At 39.9% G+C, this 18844-nt stretch overlaps 1 protein-coding gene across 3 annotated transcripts in view; it reads right to left on the minus strand.

Annotated features, from left to right (window-relative positions):
* The window catches only part of LOC127506406 (piezo-type mechanosensitive ion channel component 2), a 108228-nt gene that overhangs the window by 13011 nt on the left and 76373 nt on the right, over positions 1–18844 (minus strand). For 2 of the 3 annotated variants that reach the window (XM_051882863.1, XM_051882862.1), the window contains exons 22-36: positions 15579–15779; positions 14389–14593; positions 13863–13964; positions 12842–13007; positions 10766–11009; positions 10391–10487; positions 8965–9130; positions 8607–8696; positions 7608–7732; positions 6484–6555; positions 5560–5663; positions 3938–4058; positions 1287–1355; positions 1049–1215; positions 153–346 (exon numbers count right to left, since the gene is read on the minus strand). In XM_051882863.1, coding sequence (XP_051738823.1) covers positions 153–346; positions 1049–1215; positions 1287–1355; positions 3938–4058; positions 5560–5663; positions 6484–6555; positions 7608–7732; positions 8607–8696; positions 8965–9130; positions 10391–10487; positions 10766–11009; positions 12842–13007; positions 13863–13964; positions 14389–14593; positions 15579–15779 — 2123 coding nt within the window. The remainder of the gene's footprint in view (positions 1–152; positions 347–1048; positions 1216–1286; positions 1356–3937; positions 4059–5559; positions 5664–6483; positions 6556–7607; positions 7733–8606; positions 8697–8964; positions 9131–10390; positions 10488–10765; positions 11010–12841; positions 13008–13862; positions 13965–14388; positions 14594–15578; positions 15780–18844) is intronic. The other variant, XM_051882864.1, reaches the window with a different exon arrangement.

An 18844-nucleotide genomic window follows, 5' to 3' on the forward strand; every position in this document is an offset into this window, starting at 1 on the left:
TGATTGGATAACTGGACTAACTAGTGGACCAATCGCATTTTATTATTGATATTTTGCACCAGGAAGAGATGATTTTGAAACGCTGCTTTATTCCCAAATGTTTTATATGATATTCAAGTGGATGGAAACAGCCACTGAAAGGGTTTCTGTACCTGGACAGGTTTTCTCTAGAGAGATCGGACTCTGCGCCGTCCATCCCGTAAGCGTGCGGTTGAAGGTCGCTCCGCAGAGGGCCGAAGTCCGAGCACACGTCCTCCGTCCGGTCCAGGCTGGATGGAGTGGACGCTGGCCCGCACATCTGTCTCTGGTAGTACATGTGTATGCTGTCCCGAGACGGAATGTTCCCCTGCAGGGAGGCAGACGAGGTGTTAAACCTCAAGGTTTACAGTTCTGTCCCTTCCAAACATGAGGATCGTCCATCAGAAGCTAAAACTGAAGTCATTTGAGCCTAACAGATCCAGTGACACTTCAGAACACTCTTACTTCAGTATTATTTAAATACTATCATAATATACCTTTTATTTTTAAATGTTCAGTTTCAACTTATTTATTTATTTGTTTTATTTCTGTCTAATGAAGTTTTCTAAGCTTTTCAATATATTTTTATATTTTATTTTAGCTTTATTTCAGTTACTTATTTCCATAACACTGCTTTAAAACATGCTGTATTAAATATAATATTAATATCCATTATTATTATTTTTTCAGAAATAGGAATACATCCATCCAATATTTTTAGGTTTTCCATTTCCATAAAAAAAAAAAAAAAAAAATATTGGCATGTGTATAAACACTACCTGTGTTATAAGAATGATATAAAATCATTATATAATCTAATTAAGGTCTGAGTGAGTCTGAAGATGTTCTTCTGCAGTGTTAAGACGTGGTCACAGTATTTCAAAGTTAAAACATTAACTAAGAATTAAAAAAAGACATACATAGAAAAACGAAATAAAGGTCAGTATTTGTCATGTGCAACCAATGTCACATGATAAAACACCAATGCAGAGGAGGCCAATCAGCAGTGTGACTCTCGTGACATCACTACCTTCTTGACCTCGTGAGTGAGCATGCAGCGCTCGATGCGCAGGACGGTGGAGATGTCGATGTGCTCCTGGCAGATGGAGTTGAGCCAGGCGGTGAAACTGTCCAACAGGGCCAGGAAGAGCACCCAGGAGAACTTGACGATGTTAAACACTCGTTTCAGGATGTTGTCTGGAGCAGAGAGAGCAGAGCTTCAGACGCCTGGAACTCATCGAGGTTATAATGACACGAGCAGGTCTTACCTGGACCTTCAGACACCTCCTCCTCCACAACAGCTTCCTCCGGATCGCCCTCCTCAATGGCCACATGCACTGCAACATAACAACAATATGTAATAACAATGTAATTACCCTGTAATAAGCACAAAATAACCATTAACCTGATTTATGTGTCACTTTTACAGTAAAATACATTTTCAAAATGTGAGTGTGCTGGGCAAAGTATTTTTAAAGCAAAAATATTCATTGCTCAATTTTGAGATTTTGGGCTATTTGGCATTTTCATAAAGTGTTTCAGACTCGTGTAAAGAAAACATCCATATTTATTTTATGGCACTTTATCAATTTCAATTCATATATTTATAGGCCGCGAGTCATAAATCTGCACTTCAGCAGCTTTACATACACCAAACTTTACAATTTTAGCCAATGTTCATATTTCTTTTCTGGAAATATATGCAAATTCAACATTTATTAGGCTTTTAAAAACTAGCAACTTTTAATTTAAGTGAACTTTAAACAATCTTCACATAAACCCATTATAATAAACGTCATATTTACCTGTCTAACAGGAAGGACACTTTACAGTCTTCACTGCATAAATTATAAATGAAATATATATTAATCCTTATTAAAGCTACACTTTTCTTTGATGAACATTAATGACAGACATTATCACAGCAGCTGGTTTATTAGGCTGCTGTCACTTTAAGAGCTGTCGCTGCCGAACATGACATGCATCTCATTTCCTCACAACTTTAAGTTCATTTAAGATGTTATTTAACTCATTTAAGATGATCTTATGAGGATACTCCACAAAACAGGCATTTTGTCATAATTCTGTGTGTTATTGTTTGTTCGAGCGCGAAAGAGAACTTGATACTGGCACGTGTTTTTCTGTGCACACGAGTCGTGTGTGTGTCACATGACACGACATTCACAGCGCGTTCTCGTTTGTCTTGTGGCGCTTGAATGATTTAAAAGCATTTGCGTGAATAAGAGCACGATCATTTAATGTAACGCTAGACAAATTATGACGGAAAAAACGGATGCTGCGTTAATTGCGTTAAATATTTTTAACGTGTCAATTTTGACAGCCCTATTAATTACATAATGCCTCATTTACATATTTAAACATAACATTTCATAACTTGTAATGTAAAAAAATGTTTGCAATTGCTCGTGTAATCACTCAGCTGGTGACGTATGGTGATGTCTATTAGTGTGTTCACCTGGAGCGTCTGGCCTTAAACATTAACTGAGTGTTTTATTGGCTCTAGCTGGCGGCCTCAGCGTTGGGTCTGAAACCCCGTCCAGCCATCATATGGGATGAATTGACCGTAGCGAATGCAACACAGTCCCAGGAATGCCGGGCCTGGAGCCGCCCAGCAGGAGGGAGCTGGCACAGATCACGACTAGACGCTGCAAGGCCTCTATTTACAAACTGCAGCAAAGGGGATTTAATGAGGTACTTGATGTTCCCAGTAGAGTCGCGTTCACGTGGACAAAACGTCTATTAATGACCAAAGCGTGGCGTACTGAGAAACAGAGCGCTATAGAGTCGGACAGTCCTGAAGGTGACAGAAGCAGTCATGGAGGGCCCAGACACGCCCGGGGCCAAAATAAACCATAACTTCTGACGCATGTCTTATTTAAAGTGGTTTTATGGATCTTTGCATTTTCATGCCAGAGCTGGATCTAGATTATATGTAATCTGAGTACATAATTAGATTCCAGAAATTAAGTACTTGTAATTAGATTATATTACACTTTAAATGCTCATAATCAGATTACGGTTACTTTTTTATTCCACCTATTTCTTCTTTTTCCTCTTTATATTTGTTTTTTCTTATAAAGCCGACCGCTCACAGACATTAGTCAGGGTGACGCATACTTATTTTTTGACAGGAATGAAATCGAGGCTGTGGGCGACTGAAGTACAGCGTGTTCAATCGATCGTACTGTTTAACAACATACCGAATGTTCAGATGAACGCCTTTCTGAAAAAAAAAAAAAAAAAATCAGCAAAAAGTTTTAAAAGTTATGAGTTGTGAAAATTACATGATTTAAGAAGTTTATACAGTGTACGTCTGTCCCTCACAGCCTCGTTTCCATCCGTGTTGAATTCATTATGACTAAGATCTATAGTATGTATGTGGAAATATTCCAGTTTTGTGGAACTGGACACAGCAGCCAGCAGTCAGGTGACCACTGGATTCACAGAAATCATTACATTTTGAAGTGTGATCTATGTGAAAAGTAATCTGAAAGTAGTCAGAATACATTACCTTCAATAAAGCTTGCACACCTGCGGATAGGTGCGTAGAAAATAAGCTATTGCCAAAACTCAATATAGAAACAAGAAAATCCTGCACATTATCCCAAGTATCACAATATATTCAGCAATATATTCCTGATCATAGAACTGAAATGTTGCTGAATATATCGTGATACTTTTTGCAGCTTTTTCCTGTTTCTACAGTATATTGAGAATACATAACCTAAAATGTGAAATCTAATAGATTACGTTACTAACTACAATTTTCGTTATGTAATTTGTAATCAGTAACGGACTACAATTTGTAAGTAATCTACAGTACCCAGCTCTGCCTCGGGCCATAACTGAAACCAGTGCTGAGGAAGAGTGTGATGGTCTGAAGAGACGTCGAGCGTACCTTCCTTCTGCTCCTTCTTGGTGGCGCTGCTCTCCGTGTACCTTTGCCAGAATCTCCGTCTTTCCTTACTCCGCTCTTTCATGGCGGTTTTCGAGTCAGTTATCCAGGCATGATACACAAACTGAGAAGCAAAGGGTCTCGTCAGACAAAGATATGGACCGTGCGTGAATCTAAGCAGTGAGTTGTAGTGATTATGCCATGTTTAATTTGTTCTGAATTTAGCTGGAGTGTTTCGAATCAGCCCAATTCAATCGTTAATCAAGTGAAAAACAAAGAGTCTTGAACACATGCAGGGAATAAACTTGCACAACGTTCCAGTACAGGATTAAAACTAGCCTTTAGCTGAGCCGCCAAAACAGACCGTTTTAGAAAAAGCATCACTTTATATATTCCTGTCAATCAAAGACACCAACACAATACACAAGACAGGAAACCAGCTTCAGGGGATGTTTTGCTCCAAAGAACAGGAATTCTGATGTCAGGTCTCGTCCCAAAACCGAATGATTACACTGTTCACAAAGGAGAAAAACACAGCCTTCGTGTAACTGCCACAACCAAACCCAAGAAAAACCTCCCAGGAAAACCTCAGAGATCACATGCATCGAGGGCTGGATGATATACACACTAAAAATACAGATTAATATTCTTCAGTCTTTTGATCTGCATCTGTATGTTCATCTGCATGTCTGTCTGTCTCACATGATGACAAAAACACTTGTTATTTTGGTGGCATTGGCCAATTTACTGACACAATAACTAGGTTTTAAAGGATGAATTAAATGTTTTGGGTGATTAACTACATTTTGCAGACGTGATAGAGTTCTGATGTTCCAGTGACTAACCGTTCAGAGAATGTGAAGACTGTTCGAAAAATGTGCCAAAGTGATTGAGAAAACCCGTCTAATAACATTAGCAACATTATCTCAAGTATCTCCTGAATCTGTCATATATCAGCCAGCCCTGCATGCTGCTGCAATCTGCTGCAAACACACTGCATTTCCTTGGCATGCACTGCACCGGATCTGCTGTGTTCACAGACTGACGTGCAGCTGTAATAATCTGATCTCCATCTGCTCTCCAGTTAAACCAGCACCAGAGGTCAGAGCTGAAAATGCATGTATATTGTGCAACTGGGGAGCAGGAAAATGCAGTGGAGCAGAAGGGCCATCGATGAGGACAGAGCCGACACACACTACAGCACACAGGGAGAGAGAGATATATCAGGCATTGTGAAGTACCTTGGCTGCCCTGATTACATACTGCAGTACAGTTTTGGGCAGTTTAATGACAGACTTTGGTAAAGCCAGCAAAGCAGAGGCAAACTTTCGGATAGCTCTCTACAAGAGACGACAGAGCAGATTGAGTTAGTCGCTACTGCTGTTACCGCTCTTCCACGCAGGAAGAGAGCAGTTAGTGGTCTGGTAAATAATGAAACATTGTTTAGTGCTGAGGGAACAAAACAAGAACACATTGAAGAAAACATTTCATACCACAGAGACGTTTAACACACATTTTTGTCGAGAACGACACAATGAAGCACAATGTTACAAGACCTAACCTAAAAATGGGGATATTAATGGAGCACATGCACTATCGTTTCTGGACGTTTCTGGAATATTTACCTGGAACGCTGATCTTTTGGGAGGATCTTCATCCTTTTTGTCCTCCTCTTCCTCCTCTTCCTCACTATCAGTCTCAAATAAGTAATAATTGCCACTTCGAACCACTAAAAGAGGAAACAATCACACATCACTTCCTTTGAAGCTGGGTTATCATCATTAACTGGAACGATTAAAAACGGTTCTGTTCACTGAAATAAAGCTGGAATAATAAAAGAAAAGAAAAGAAAATAAAAGAAAATAAAATACAAATATTAGCTGAAAAACTTAAACTAAAAAATTAGAAATGTTGCCTTGGCAATAAACTGAAATAAGCTTAAACACTAAAATTTTAAACTAAAACTAAAACTGAAATAAAAATAAATTAAACCTAAATAGCAATATTAAAAATTAAAACAAATAAAATGACGAAAGCACATAATGAAATGACTAAAAGTTAAATTAAAATTTACATGAAAAATATAAAAATAAAAGCTAATTCAAAATATTAATAAAAGTATAATAAAACAAAAAAAAGTTGTTGTTTTTTTTTAATTAAGAAGACTATTAAAATAATTTGTCTTAAAATTAAAATCCTTTTTTAATTATTTTTGGAATACCCAGAGGAAAATTTAGATTTAATTAATTGTTTTTTTTAAAATTTCATTTAAAAACAGAAACAAATGGTGCGTTTATGTGAAATACTGAGATCTCTTTTGTGATCTTTTTGTTTTTTGTTGGTATTTTGTCAAATCTGAGCTCAATGTGAGACACTGTTGAGATCTCTGTGAAACTGTTGAGACATCACGTTTTTTTCCATTTCCCACGTGAATCTGAACTGCAGTATTCATCTGAATGATATCAGATCAACATCAGGATCTTGAGAAATCATTTTTTATTTCAGCTGCAAATTAAGTTCTGAACATGCAAAGATCAGGAGACACTAACTGGACGCATGATCAACCCACGGCTTCCACCACTGCTTCCTCTTGCCTTTCTTCTTCTCTTTGCTGGCCTCTCCTGTAATGTAGAAACATTGTTCCACGAACACACACACACACACACACACACACACACACACACACACACACACACACACACACACAATACACGGAAACATTAAAACTGTTTGAAAGAGCGCACATTTACTCGGAGGTCTGGAATGTGTGTTTCATGTGTTTTAGATTTGATTGTAATGCATTTAACGCCGTTGTTAATCTCAGGCACTCGTGGAATTTATGAGGCTTCAGTCCGCTGACACTGACGCTGGAGTGAAGTGTGTGTCTGATACACTCAAACATGCAGGACAACACACGGTTTATTCTAATTATTGATATATTTGCATTATTCTTGTGCATTTTGTCTATGAATTACTAACATTACAATTAAATGAATGCTGAATTATACTTTTTTTTATTGTAAATGTATTATTTGATCAATTTAATTCTGTTTAGTGAACAAAGTATTTAGTATACAGTATAATGAAGAACATACACTGCAAATCAAAAGGTTTTTTATTGTTTCTGAAAGAGTTTCTTCTGCTCACTAATGCTGCATTTATTTGATCAAAAATACAGTAAAAACAGTGAAATATTATTCCAATGTAAATCAGCTGTTTTCTATGTGAATATATAGTAAAGTGTAATTTATTCCTGTGATCAAAGCTGAATTTTCAGCATCATTACTCCAGTCTTCAGTGTCACATGATCCTTCAGAAATCATTCTAATATGATGATTTGATGATCAAGAAACATTTATGATTATTATCAATGTTGAAAACAGTTCATATTTTTGTGGAAACTGTCATAAATTTAATTTTTCAGGATTCTTTGATGAATAGAAAGTTCAAAAGAACAGCATTTATTTGAAATTGAATCTTTTGTAACATTATAAATGTCTTTACTGTCACTTTTGATCAATTTAATGCATCATTGGTGTAAAAAAAAGAAAAACAATTACTGACTCCAAACTTTTAAACAGAGCTTGAGATGGGAAAACATGATTTTTTTAATTCAGCAGTAATGCTTTTACATGAAAATGTGAAAACTGCTCTCAAATGCTCATGTAAATACCTTCATCATCATCCTCCTCTTCCTCCTTCACTACTGAGTGACTTTCCCCACTTTCCTGAGCCAAAGACAACATCCTCTCTTTCCCCCTCTTAAACTTCTGCTGTCGGCTCTTGATGCGGTCCATCCTGAGAGAAACAGACAGAAGAGAAGGATGATGGGTAATAATTTAGCCTGTTCATTTGAGTCGACCTAATTTAACTTTTCCCTTCAACACAATTAGAGTGTAACTGAAGATAAAGAGGCAGTTTGAGAGTGTCTTCATGAAGAAAAGAAACAGCCTGAGATTTCACTGCAGATGTGAACTACCAACACACCGTTACACCTGTGCAGCAAGACTGGAAATCAGGTGGTAAAAACACTGAAAAAACTATGGGAACTTGGTGGATCTGAGAATTGCACAATTAAAGATAAGCTCTTTTACAGTCTTGATGTTGTTTTTGGGCTCTACTAGATTGAATGTTGATTATTTTCCTCATATTCTCCATTGTTCAGCTCCTCTCTTCCCAGTCTGTCAGTAACGCTCTGTTTAGTTCCTGTCTCTATGAAGCCCCTCCTTCTGAAAAGCACAATGTGCTCTGATTGGTCGGCTGGAGCAGTGTGTTGTGATTGGTGTTTGGGAAATGTCCCGCCCCTTACCATAACCGCCAGTTTCAACACACTACTAACTAACTCAACCAGGCCCCGCCCCTTTATTCTGCGTATGAATGATTTAAATGAGGAATATTGTGAAGAAAACTCAAGATGGAGGCGTTTCAGTGAGTTCAGAAACACTGACACTGATATAGAGAAGAACTGGAACTTTGTAGAGATTTTTCATGATCAAACCAACATCACACACTAAAGATGACGATGGAGAAAAGCAGAATAGATCCTCTTTAAGAACCAATAAACAGCATCTCATTTATTTGTGTTCATGCATCATAAGCACATGACTTCATCTGACTGTATGAATAAGAACGCAGCAGTTGTGAGTCCCACACAGAGCCTTCATGAACTCACTGTCTCTTCAGCAGATCCATGGACTTCTTCTCTTCTTCTATTCTGGCTTTCACTGCCTTCACAATGGTCGCCTGAAACAACTCCGCTCCTCTGACGGATGAGAAACAAACAAACAAACAATCAAACAAACCACAGTCTGAATATGTCCATGATGCCGTCATAATAGAAAAAATGATTACATTCTGAAATATGGAGCCGTTTCAAATAAGAGTCCACATGAGTGCTTTTTATATACACATCAATGTGATTTTGTTTATTTCATTTGATATTTTAAATTAAAAACAACCCAGACTGCTCTGATTACACTCACACAGGCACAAATGAAAAGCAAACAGCAGTAACCGGAGGATGTGTGTACCTGGACGCCAGGACCTGAGAAGAACGGATGTCGGCTACAACATGCAGGAAGTAGTAGCTCATGAACACTCGCCTCTGCAGCAGCAGGAAAGCGAAGCAGATGCTGTCCCAGATGATCCCAGCCTCGTCACTCGGCAACTCGCACTGTTTCTTTGCGTGCTGCTCTGCTGCGGACACATCCCAATCATCACAACACAATCACGTCCGGCTGTTAAAATGAGCTGATAATTAACCTGTATAAGCTTTTCAGTCTCTTTTGGCCGATTTCAGGTGTTTTTGTTTGTTTATTTGTTGCAAACACTATAAGTCAGTGGAGTCCATCAACTGTTTGGTGATGATGATGATGATGATGATGACAGAATTTTCATTTTTAGGTGAACTATCCCTTTAAAGGATTAGTTCACTTCAGAATTAAAATTTCCTGATAATTTACTCTCCCCCATGTCACCCAAGATGTTCATGTCTTTCTTTCTTCAGTTGAAAAGAAATTTAGGTTTTTGAGGAAAACATTCCAGGATTTTTCTCCATATAGTGGACTTCACTGGGGTTCAACGGGTTGAAGGTCCAAATGTCAGTTTCAGTGCAGCTTCAAAGAGCTCTACATGATCCCAGACGAGGAATAAGAGTCTTATCTAGAGAAACCATCGGCCATTTTCTAAAAAAAATAAAAATGATATACTTTTTAACCACAAATGCTCGTCTTGCACTGCTCTGTGATGCTCCACGCATTACGTAATCACGCTGGAAAGGTCACGCGTGACGTAGGCGGAAGTGCCGCGGTAGAGCGAAAAAGTCCATCTCATTTTCTCCTCAAACTTCAAAATCGTCCGACATCGTTGTTTTACCTTTTTTTGTAAAGGTCGTTTGACTTAGTCTTCGCTTTGTAAACACTGGATCGGTACTTCTGCCTACATCACACGTGACCTTTCCAGCGTGATTACGTAATGCGTGGAGCATCACAGAGCAGTGCAAGACGAGCATTTGTGGTTAAAAAGTATATAATCTTTATTTTTTTAGAAAATGGCCGATGGTTTCTCTAGATAAGACTCTTATTCCTCGTCTGGGATCATGTAGAGCTCTTTGAAGCTGCACTGAAACTGACATTTGGACCTTCAACCCGTTGAACCCCAGTGAAGTCCACTATATGGAGAAAAATCCTGTAATATTTTCCTCAAAAACCTTCATTTCTTTTAACTGAAAGTCATAAACATCTTGGATGACATGAGGGAGAGTAAATTATCAGGAAATTTTCATTCTGAGGTGAACTAATCCTTTAAGAACACTTAATAAACTTCATCTAATAGTTTTCAGCATAAAAACATGGGATTTGTGGCATTGAAATAGTCACGGGACACAAAATGTGGAATGAATGTAGAAAGCGAGCCTTCGATTCTGTGAACCAGAGAGGAAATGAAGGCATAACTTACGTTTTGAGTATCCTTTTATAGTGCAGGCCAGACTGAACAACTGGATCAGCCAGCAGTGATTCGCCACCAACGCTTTTATATATCCACAGGCCGCTATCTGAGAGCCAAGAGAACACAAACCATAATGACATCCAGCTAAAAATACCCAAAAACCAGTTCTGTGAAATCTCGAATGTTTTTGAAACAGAGTATATATAGTTTCCATTTGTGAGATAGACTTGGGTTAGTGCAGTAATTATTAGTCAAATCACTTCTGTTCACTTCACACCCTCTGAATTCAGAGCATTTATGAACATTTATGTCGGGATTTATTCAAATTAACGATCGGAATGAATCAAATTATGAATACGCCGTGCAGATTAATGAGATACTTACTGAGAGAATGTTTTTCATGGTGATCACAAACACGTTGTACGCTATGAGGAAGTCCCAGTAATGAAGGATGCTTTTGATTGGCTTCAGCAACAGCTCGCCCCCAAAAATCAGGAAGTAGAAGCAGGCGACCAGGTAACCCATACAGAAGATGCTGATGCGAGTGGTGCCCGTGATGAAGATGATGGTCAGGACGAACCAGAACAGGTAGCTGAACATGATCACCTTCAGCATATCCAAATACGACCTGCAAACACCGCAGAGAAAACCAAACGTCCTTTCACAGATCATACTTGTATACTGCTGTTCACACGTTTGGGGTCAGTTTGATTTTTTTGAAATAAATTAATACTTTTATTCAGCAATAAACTGATCAAAAGTGATGTATCTCAGTTTCCACAAAAATATGAAATGTTTTAAACATTGATAATAATCATAAATGTTTCTTGAGCAGCAAATCATCATATCAGAATGATTTCTGAAGGATCATGTGACACTGAAGACTGAAAATTCAGCTTTGATCACAGGAATAAATTACACTTTACTATATATTCACATAGAAAACAGCTGATTTACATTGGAAAAATATTTCACTATTTTTACTGTATTTTTGATCAAATGAGCAGAAAATACTTCTTTCAAAAACAAAAAAAATGATAGTGAATAACTATTAGTATTTTCATACATTTACTGTAATATTGGTCTAGTCAGGCTCAAAAGTTTAGCTCAGAGTAAAATATTGTCTTTGGCATAAAGTTCAAGAACACTGACTGTAAATATTGTGGTGTGATATGATGATATTTGCTAGGTGAGGCCGTTATTGGAGATTTTATCTCTGACTGAATGTAGCAGCGCTAGCACTTTATTTTACAGTCTGTTCCCTACGTAGATTCTATGTACTTAATATAGTAATTACAAAAACTGGGTAATAATGAGGTACTAACCCTGAACCTAACCCTGAACCTAACCCTAAACCCCTGTAGTTGCCTTATATCAACCAGTACTTTACACGTACTGTAAAATAAAGTGCAACCGTAACAGCAGTCCTGGTTTCCCCAGAATTACTCACATCACATTAGTTATTCAATCTGATTTATTGGAATGTGCAATTATAATGATGAAGAAGTGGAAAAGCTGACCGCACTTGATATTAAATTCAATACGATCAGAGCAGCAGACAGACATCATTAAGAGCTCAAAATCTCCAAATTCCTTCATCACCATCATCATTTCTAAGTGTTTGGACTGGCTGAAGCAGCAGAAGAGGTGCAGAATCACTACAGCTGATGGATGACTTGCTGTCCTGATCGAGAATCACTAATCATCGTCTCATTTACTCTACAATAACAAGCAGAGGAAGCTCAGCTGATCCTGAGTCCACAAACTAAGACCGCAGGTTTGAACATGGAAGTCACCATGTAATCACAACTGAAGTGTATTCTGGGCCGTATCGGACGGCAGTAAAACTAGTCCGAGTATTAGAGCTGCTTTAGGTTTGAACTTCCTCGAGTTCCTCATTTATCAACACACGCTTAATGCCATTCTCATGAGATTAAGGCAACATCACTTAAAGTAAACACAATAATTTGATCAAACTGATGCAATTAAACTCATAAGCGCAGTAATATATGTGGCGTATGCTGATTTTCATCACAATAAACATGCTCTGACCAAGCTGTGCATGTGCTTGAGACGAACATGGATTCTGACAAAGCTGCGTTTTTTTAATAGAAACTGGGAGTGTTGAAAAATGAAGTTTCAAGAACCATGTTCTTGAATAAAAACAATAGTTAGAGGGGAAAACAAAAGAAATATGATGTGTGGTTTTTTCAGCATTTTAGTTAAGTTATTTTTTTTAATATAATTAATTTAAAACATTTGTCATTCTGCAGCCCTTTTTTGAGAATCAATGGTTTATATGATGTTGGTGAGAAAGCATGACGAATACAAATCCATAATGTTGTTTTTGGACGTTTCAAAGTATTTCAAAAGTTCAAAACATGAAATAAAAGGGTCTGGGATATAATATAGACTCAATATAGAACTGTATTTGATGAAGGTCATAGGTCACAGGCTGACCTGCAGTGGATGAAGTCAGGCACAGGGTTGTGTTGGCTGAAGCTGGCGGCGTCCAGATCTCGACAGATCTCCACATTATCACCGGCCAGCAGCTGCACGGCCGTCACGCTCTCCTCCTCGAACACACGGCCCTGCAGCGACGCGCACAGCAGCAGCATGAAGTCATCTACACACACACAGACACAGGTCAGTCTCGTTTTCATACTTTCTGTTTCTAGTCATTTTGTTGTGTGTGTTTTGTGTTGTTGTTGTTTTTCAGACAGAAGCCACAAGAGTTTACGCTGAATTAAATGCCAGATACAGTTTATTGTGTAACCAAAATACCAATCATAACCAGGAAATAAACAAATAAACAAGAACTTTATGCATTATGTGAGACTTTTAATTATAAACAAGTCCAAAATGGCCTGGGACTCTTATTTTGAAATGCTTTACTATTGCCAGCTGCTCATTCAAAAGAAGAGGGAGATAAAATATACTCTCTAAAACCGTCTACAACATATTACAATATAAATGTTGTCATAATTCATCAATAGTGGATCATAAGCAATCTATTGGCATTAATGCACAGTGTTCACTGATAGTGAAACCACAAGCCTGTAAAACACACAACAGTGTTTTTACTTTGAAACGTACAGCGCTCATATTTAAATCATCACCTTCTGAGGTTTGAAAATCACATTATTCCTATTCCTGTTTTTCCCCAAATTAAAGACCTCTTAAAAAAGCGTTCATGTTTCAAGACACTTTAAAACATTTTATTCTCACACATACTCCTAAATACATTACAGTTCACACACATCACATCTGTTTAGTTATTTTAGTGCTTCAACTTAAACTAAACCAAAATGAGAAATGTGGCCTTGGCAGTTAGCTAAAATAAAATGTTATTTCAGTTCATGTTTGTTTTATTTTTTAAGCAATGCAACTTTTTTTAAGTTAATAATAATAATAATAATCCTGGGAAGAATTTAATTTAATTTCAACACAAATTTGCCCATCAGTTAATGTCATTACTCACAGAGGAGGAAGAGGGAGTTGGGTTTAGTGTGGAAGTCTGGGAAGTAGAGCCACTTGATGACGTTGGAGTCCATGATGGAGGACGGGTGTCTCCACGGATAATCTGAACCAAACAGAGACAGAAATATAGTCACGGTCATCTTGGAACTTACCTTAAAGTCACCATGAAATCAAAATGGACGACTCTTAATTGAACTTTTAAATGGAATATTGCAGTGTTTATTCTAAATGTTTTATCTGTTCACATCATCATTATTGTGTTAAATTCATGTTCTGGTAATCTTGAATCAGAATATCTTCTCCTCCCTCTTGCAGCATCTCTTCTCTTCTCTGACGATGAGGGCGGGGCAACCTGTCACTCACATGAGATCCACCAATAGCAAACCACAACCATCCAATCAATTCCCCACAGACAAAATCAAGCCCCGCCCTACATTTGTTCTTGTTTGAGAAGCGTTTCACTCGGATATACGACACAATAGAGAAGAAAAGAGAGTCACACTCAAAAGAATCCTTCAGTCGCTCACCTGTGCAGGCGGCAGGAGGGATGCCGATGCACATCAGGTACTGGAAGGCGAGCATGCAGGCCAGGAAGCAGCAATACTTGGACCAGACGCGGGCGATGGCTTTCCTCCTACGCTGATACATCACTGCAATCAGACCGAACGCGTGCAGCATGGCATAGAAATCCATCCGCTGGCCGATCACGTTCACCGCTAACAGAAAACAGGTCTGGAGCAGCAACATTCAGACAAGCATTTCAGATTAGGATAATAATGGCTACATCTGATAGTATCACTGCACACAAATTAAAATTCAATATCCATCACGTATCCCTGATCCATTAACACTATATTGTGGTTTATCTGTCTCAACAGTGTGTTAGCAATCTGAGCTTCAGCAGATAATCTATGAGTGGGACGGGAGACTGATCAGTGTCTGGACAAAACAAAAACTGGCCTCTAAAAGGGCCAACATGATTTTGCCAAGTAGGACATGCTCTTGAATCAATCAAACATAGTCCTAACCCTAAATATAACTCCAGCCCTGAGCCTTATCCTAAACCAATCCCTACAATCTGATAGTAGTGTTGCTCCAGGATCAACAACTATTAATCCAGAAACATATCCACCATAGTGGCACTGTTCACTGTAATATTACAACGTCAGACAGATTTTAAATGGCCATTCAAAAGCTTGGGAATTTAAGAAATTAATACTTTTATTCAGCAAGGATGCATTAAATTGATCAAAAGTGAGAGTAAAGACATTTATAATGTTACAAAAGATTCTATTTCAAATAAATGCTGTTCTTTTGAACTTTCTATTCATCAAAGAATCCTGAAAAATAAAATGTATGACAGTTTCCACAAAAATATGAACTGTTTTCAACATTGATAATAATCATAAATGTTTCTTGAGTATCAAATCATCATATCAGAATGATTTGTGAAGGATCATGTGACACTGAAGACTGGAGTAATGATGCTGAAAATTCAGCTTTGATCACAGGAATAAATTACACTTTACTATATATTCACATAGAAAACATATTTTACATTGGAATAATATTTCACTGTTTTTACTGTATTTTTGATCAAATAAATGCAACATTGGAGAGCAGAAGAGACTTCTTTCAGAAACATTAAAAATCTTACTGGTCCCAAACTTTTGAAGGGTAGTGTATTTAATCATTAATTAACATAATGATGAATTACCTCAAGACCAAATTTGTAGAAGAAGTAGTTGATGAAATATTTGGCACAGTTTACGATGCCGTCATCCAAATGGTGGCGTGTGATGTTGTGAAAAATGGTTCTTGTGACTGGAGGGGTGAGGTTATTTTTCATACGGTAGAAATCCTGGTGACGATAAATTGTCACCTCAAACGCCAATAAGGCCAGCATCAATAAGTTATTCTGTAAGGAAAAAACAACAACAAAAGGTTAAGGACCAATACAAAAGTATGTAAAACTGCATGCAGGGTTCAAAGTTAAATGTGAAGTATGTCGTATCTGTGACACTAGTGACACCCAGTGGAATTTCAAACAATCTTTCAAATTTCAAATGTCCCTTTCACGTGTCCCCCCCAACTCAAACATCACAGACACAGCTCTTACAGATGCTTGTGAAGGATCGTCTCAACAGGTAAAAGAGTAGGCTACTTTCAATAAAAAGTTCAGTATATTAGGAATACTTTTAGCTGTGTTGCTATGTGTCATGAGTAAGTAACTGAGTAACTAACAATTTCTCTAGCGCGAACGCAAGCATCTCGCTCATAATAAACCCATCCAACGTATCTGCACCGGATGCATTACTGACATGACGCACCAAAACTGATTGGGTGTAGACAGACTCAAACTCTCAGCTTGCTACAGTAGCCACGCCCCAATCTCCCAGCCTGCTACAGTAGCCACGCCCCAAACTCTCAGCCTGCTACAGTAGCCACGCCCCAAACTCTCAGTCTGCTACAGTAGCCACACCCCAATCTTTGTCTGCTACAGTAGCCACGCCCCAATCTCTCAGCCTGCTACAGTAGCCACGCCCCAAACTCTCAGTCTGCTACAGTAGCCACGCCCCAATCTCTCAGCCTGCTACAGTAGCCACGCCCCAAACTCTCAGTCTGCTACAGTAGCCACGCCCCAATCTCTCATCCTGCTACAGTAGCCACGCCCCAAACTCTCAGCCTGCTACAGTAGCCACGCCCCAAACTCTCAGTCTGCTACAGTAGCCACGCCCCAAACTCTCAGTCAGCTACAGTAGCCACGCCCCAAACTCTCAGTCTGCTACAGTAGCCACGCCCCAAACTCTCAGTCTGCTACAGTAGCCACGCCCCAATCTCTCATCCTGTTACAGTAGCCACGCCCCAATCTCTCAGCCTGTTACAGTAGCCACGCCCCAATCTCTCAGCCTGCTTACAGTAGCCACGCCCCAATCTCTCATCCTGCTACAGTAGCCACGCCCCAAACTCTCAGCCTGCTACAGTAGCCACGCCCCAAACTCTCAGTCTGCTACAGTAGCCACGCCCCAAACTCTCAGTCAGCTACAGTAGCCACGCCCCAAACTCTCAGTCTGCTACAGTAGCCACGCCCCAAACTCTCAGTCTGCTACAGTAGCCACGCCCCAATCTCTCATCCTGTTACAGTAGCCACGCCCCAATCTCTCAGCCTGTTACAGTAGCCACGCCCCAATCTCTCAGCCTGTTACAGTAGCCACGCCCCAATCTCTCAGTCTGCTACAGTAGCCACGCCCCAAACTCTGTCTGCTACAGTAGCCACGCCCCAATCTCTTATCCTGTTATAGTAGCCACGCCCCAATCTCTCATCCTGTTACAGTAGCCACACCCCAATCTCTCATCCTGTTACAGTAGCCACACCCCAATTTCTCATCCTGTTACAGTAGCCACACCCCAATCTCTCAGCCTGTTACAGTAGCCACGCCCCAATCTCTCAGCCTGCTACAGTAGCCACGCCCCAATCTCTCAGTCTGCTACAGTAGCCACGCCCCAATCTCTCAGTCTGCTACAGTAGCCACGCCCCAATCTCTCAGTCTGCTGCAGTAGCCACGCCCCAATCTCTCATCCTGTTACAGTAGCCACGCCCCAATCTCTCAGCCTGTTACAGTAGCCACGCCCCAATCTCTCAGCCTGTTACAGTAGCCACGCCCCAATCTCTCAGTCTGCTACAGTAGCCACGCCCCAAACTCTGTCTGCTACAGTAGCCACGCCCCAATCTCTTATCCTGTTATAGTAGCCACGCCCCAATCTCTCATCCTGTTACAGTAGCCACACCCCAATCTCTCATCCTGTTACAGTAGCCATGCCCCAATCTCTCAGCCTGTTACAGTAGCCACGCCCCAATCTCTCAGTCTGCTACAGTAGCCACGCCCCAATCTCTCAGTCTGCTACAGTAGCCACGCCCCAATCTCTCAGTCTGCTACAGTAGCCACGCCCCAATCTCTCATCCTGTTACAGTAGCCACACCCCAATCTCTCAGTCTGCTACAGTAGCCACGCCCCAAACTCTCAACCTGCTACAGTAGCCACACCCCAAACTCTCAACCTGCTACAGTAGCCACGCCCCAAACTCTCAGTCTGCTACAGTAGCCACGCCCCAAACTCTCAACCTGCTACAGTAGCCACACCCCAATCTCTCAGCCTGCTACAGTAGCCACGCCCCAAACTCTCAGTCTGCTACAGTAGCCACGCCCCAAACTCTCAACCTGCTACAGTAGCCACGCCCCAAACTCTCAGTCTGCTACAGTAGCCACGCCCCAAACTCTCAGCCTGCTACAGTAGCCACGCCCCAAACTCTCAGCCTGCTACAGTAGCCACGCCCCAATCTCTGTCTGCTACAGTAGCCACGCCCCAATCTCTCAGCCTGCTACAGTAGCCACGCCCCAAACTCTCAGCCTGCTACAGTAGCCACGCCCCAAACTCTCAGTCAGCTACAGTAGCCACGCCCCAAACTCTCAACCTGCTGCAGTAGCCACGCCCCAAACTCACAGTCAGCTACAGTAGCCACGCCCCAAACTCTCAGTCTGCTACAGTAGCCACGCCCCAAACTCACAGCCTGCTACAGTAGCCACGCCCCAAACTCTCAGTCTGCTACAGTAGCCACGCCCCAAACTCTCAGTCAGCTACAGTAGCCACGCCCCAAACTCTCAACCTGCTGCAGTAGCCACGCCCCAAACTCTCACTATAGGTTGAGCTGGAAAGTGATTGACAGATCTGAGCGGATGCTCTCAGTGTTTAGGTGGTGGAGATAAACCCATGAATGACATACTAATATTAGTCAATGAACAATAAACTGGGTTAAGAGAATGTATTTTAATATAAAAAAACTTACATACTTCACTTTTAACAACCACAAGTGCCAAATGAAGTATAAATTGGCATAATTCAATACTAGCCAATAGCTGTAACTATTAAGAATGACTTCAAACAAACAAACAAACAAATAAATAAATAAATAGACAATTTGTTT

This window comes from Ctenopharyngodon idella, chromosome 23 (assembly GCF_019924925.1).
Source record: "Ctenopharyngodon idella isolate HZGC_01 chromosome 23, HZGC01, whole genome shotgun sequence".
Taxonomy (NCBI): domain Eukaryota; kingdom Metazoa; phylum Chordata; class Actinopteri; order Cypriniformes; family Xenocyprididae; genus Ctenopharyngodon; species Ctenopharyngodon idella.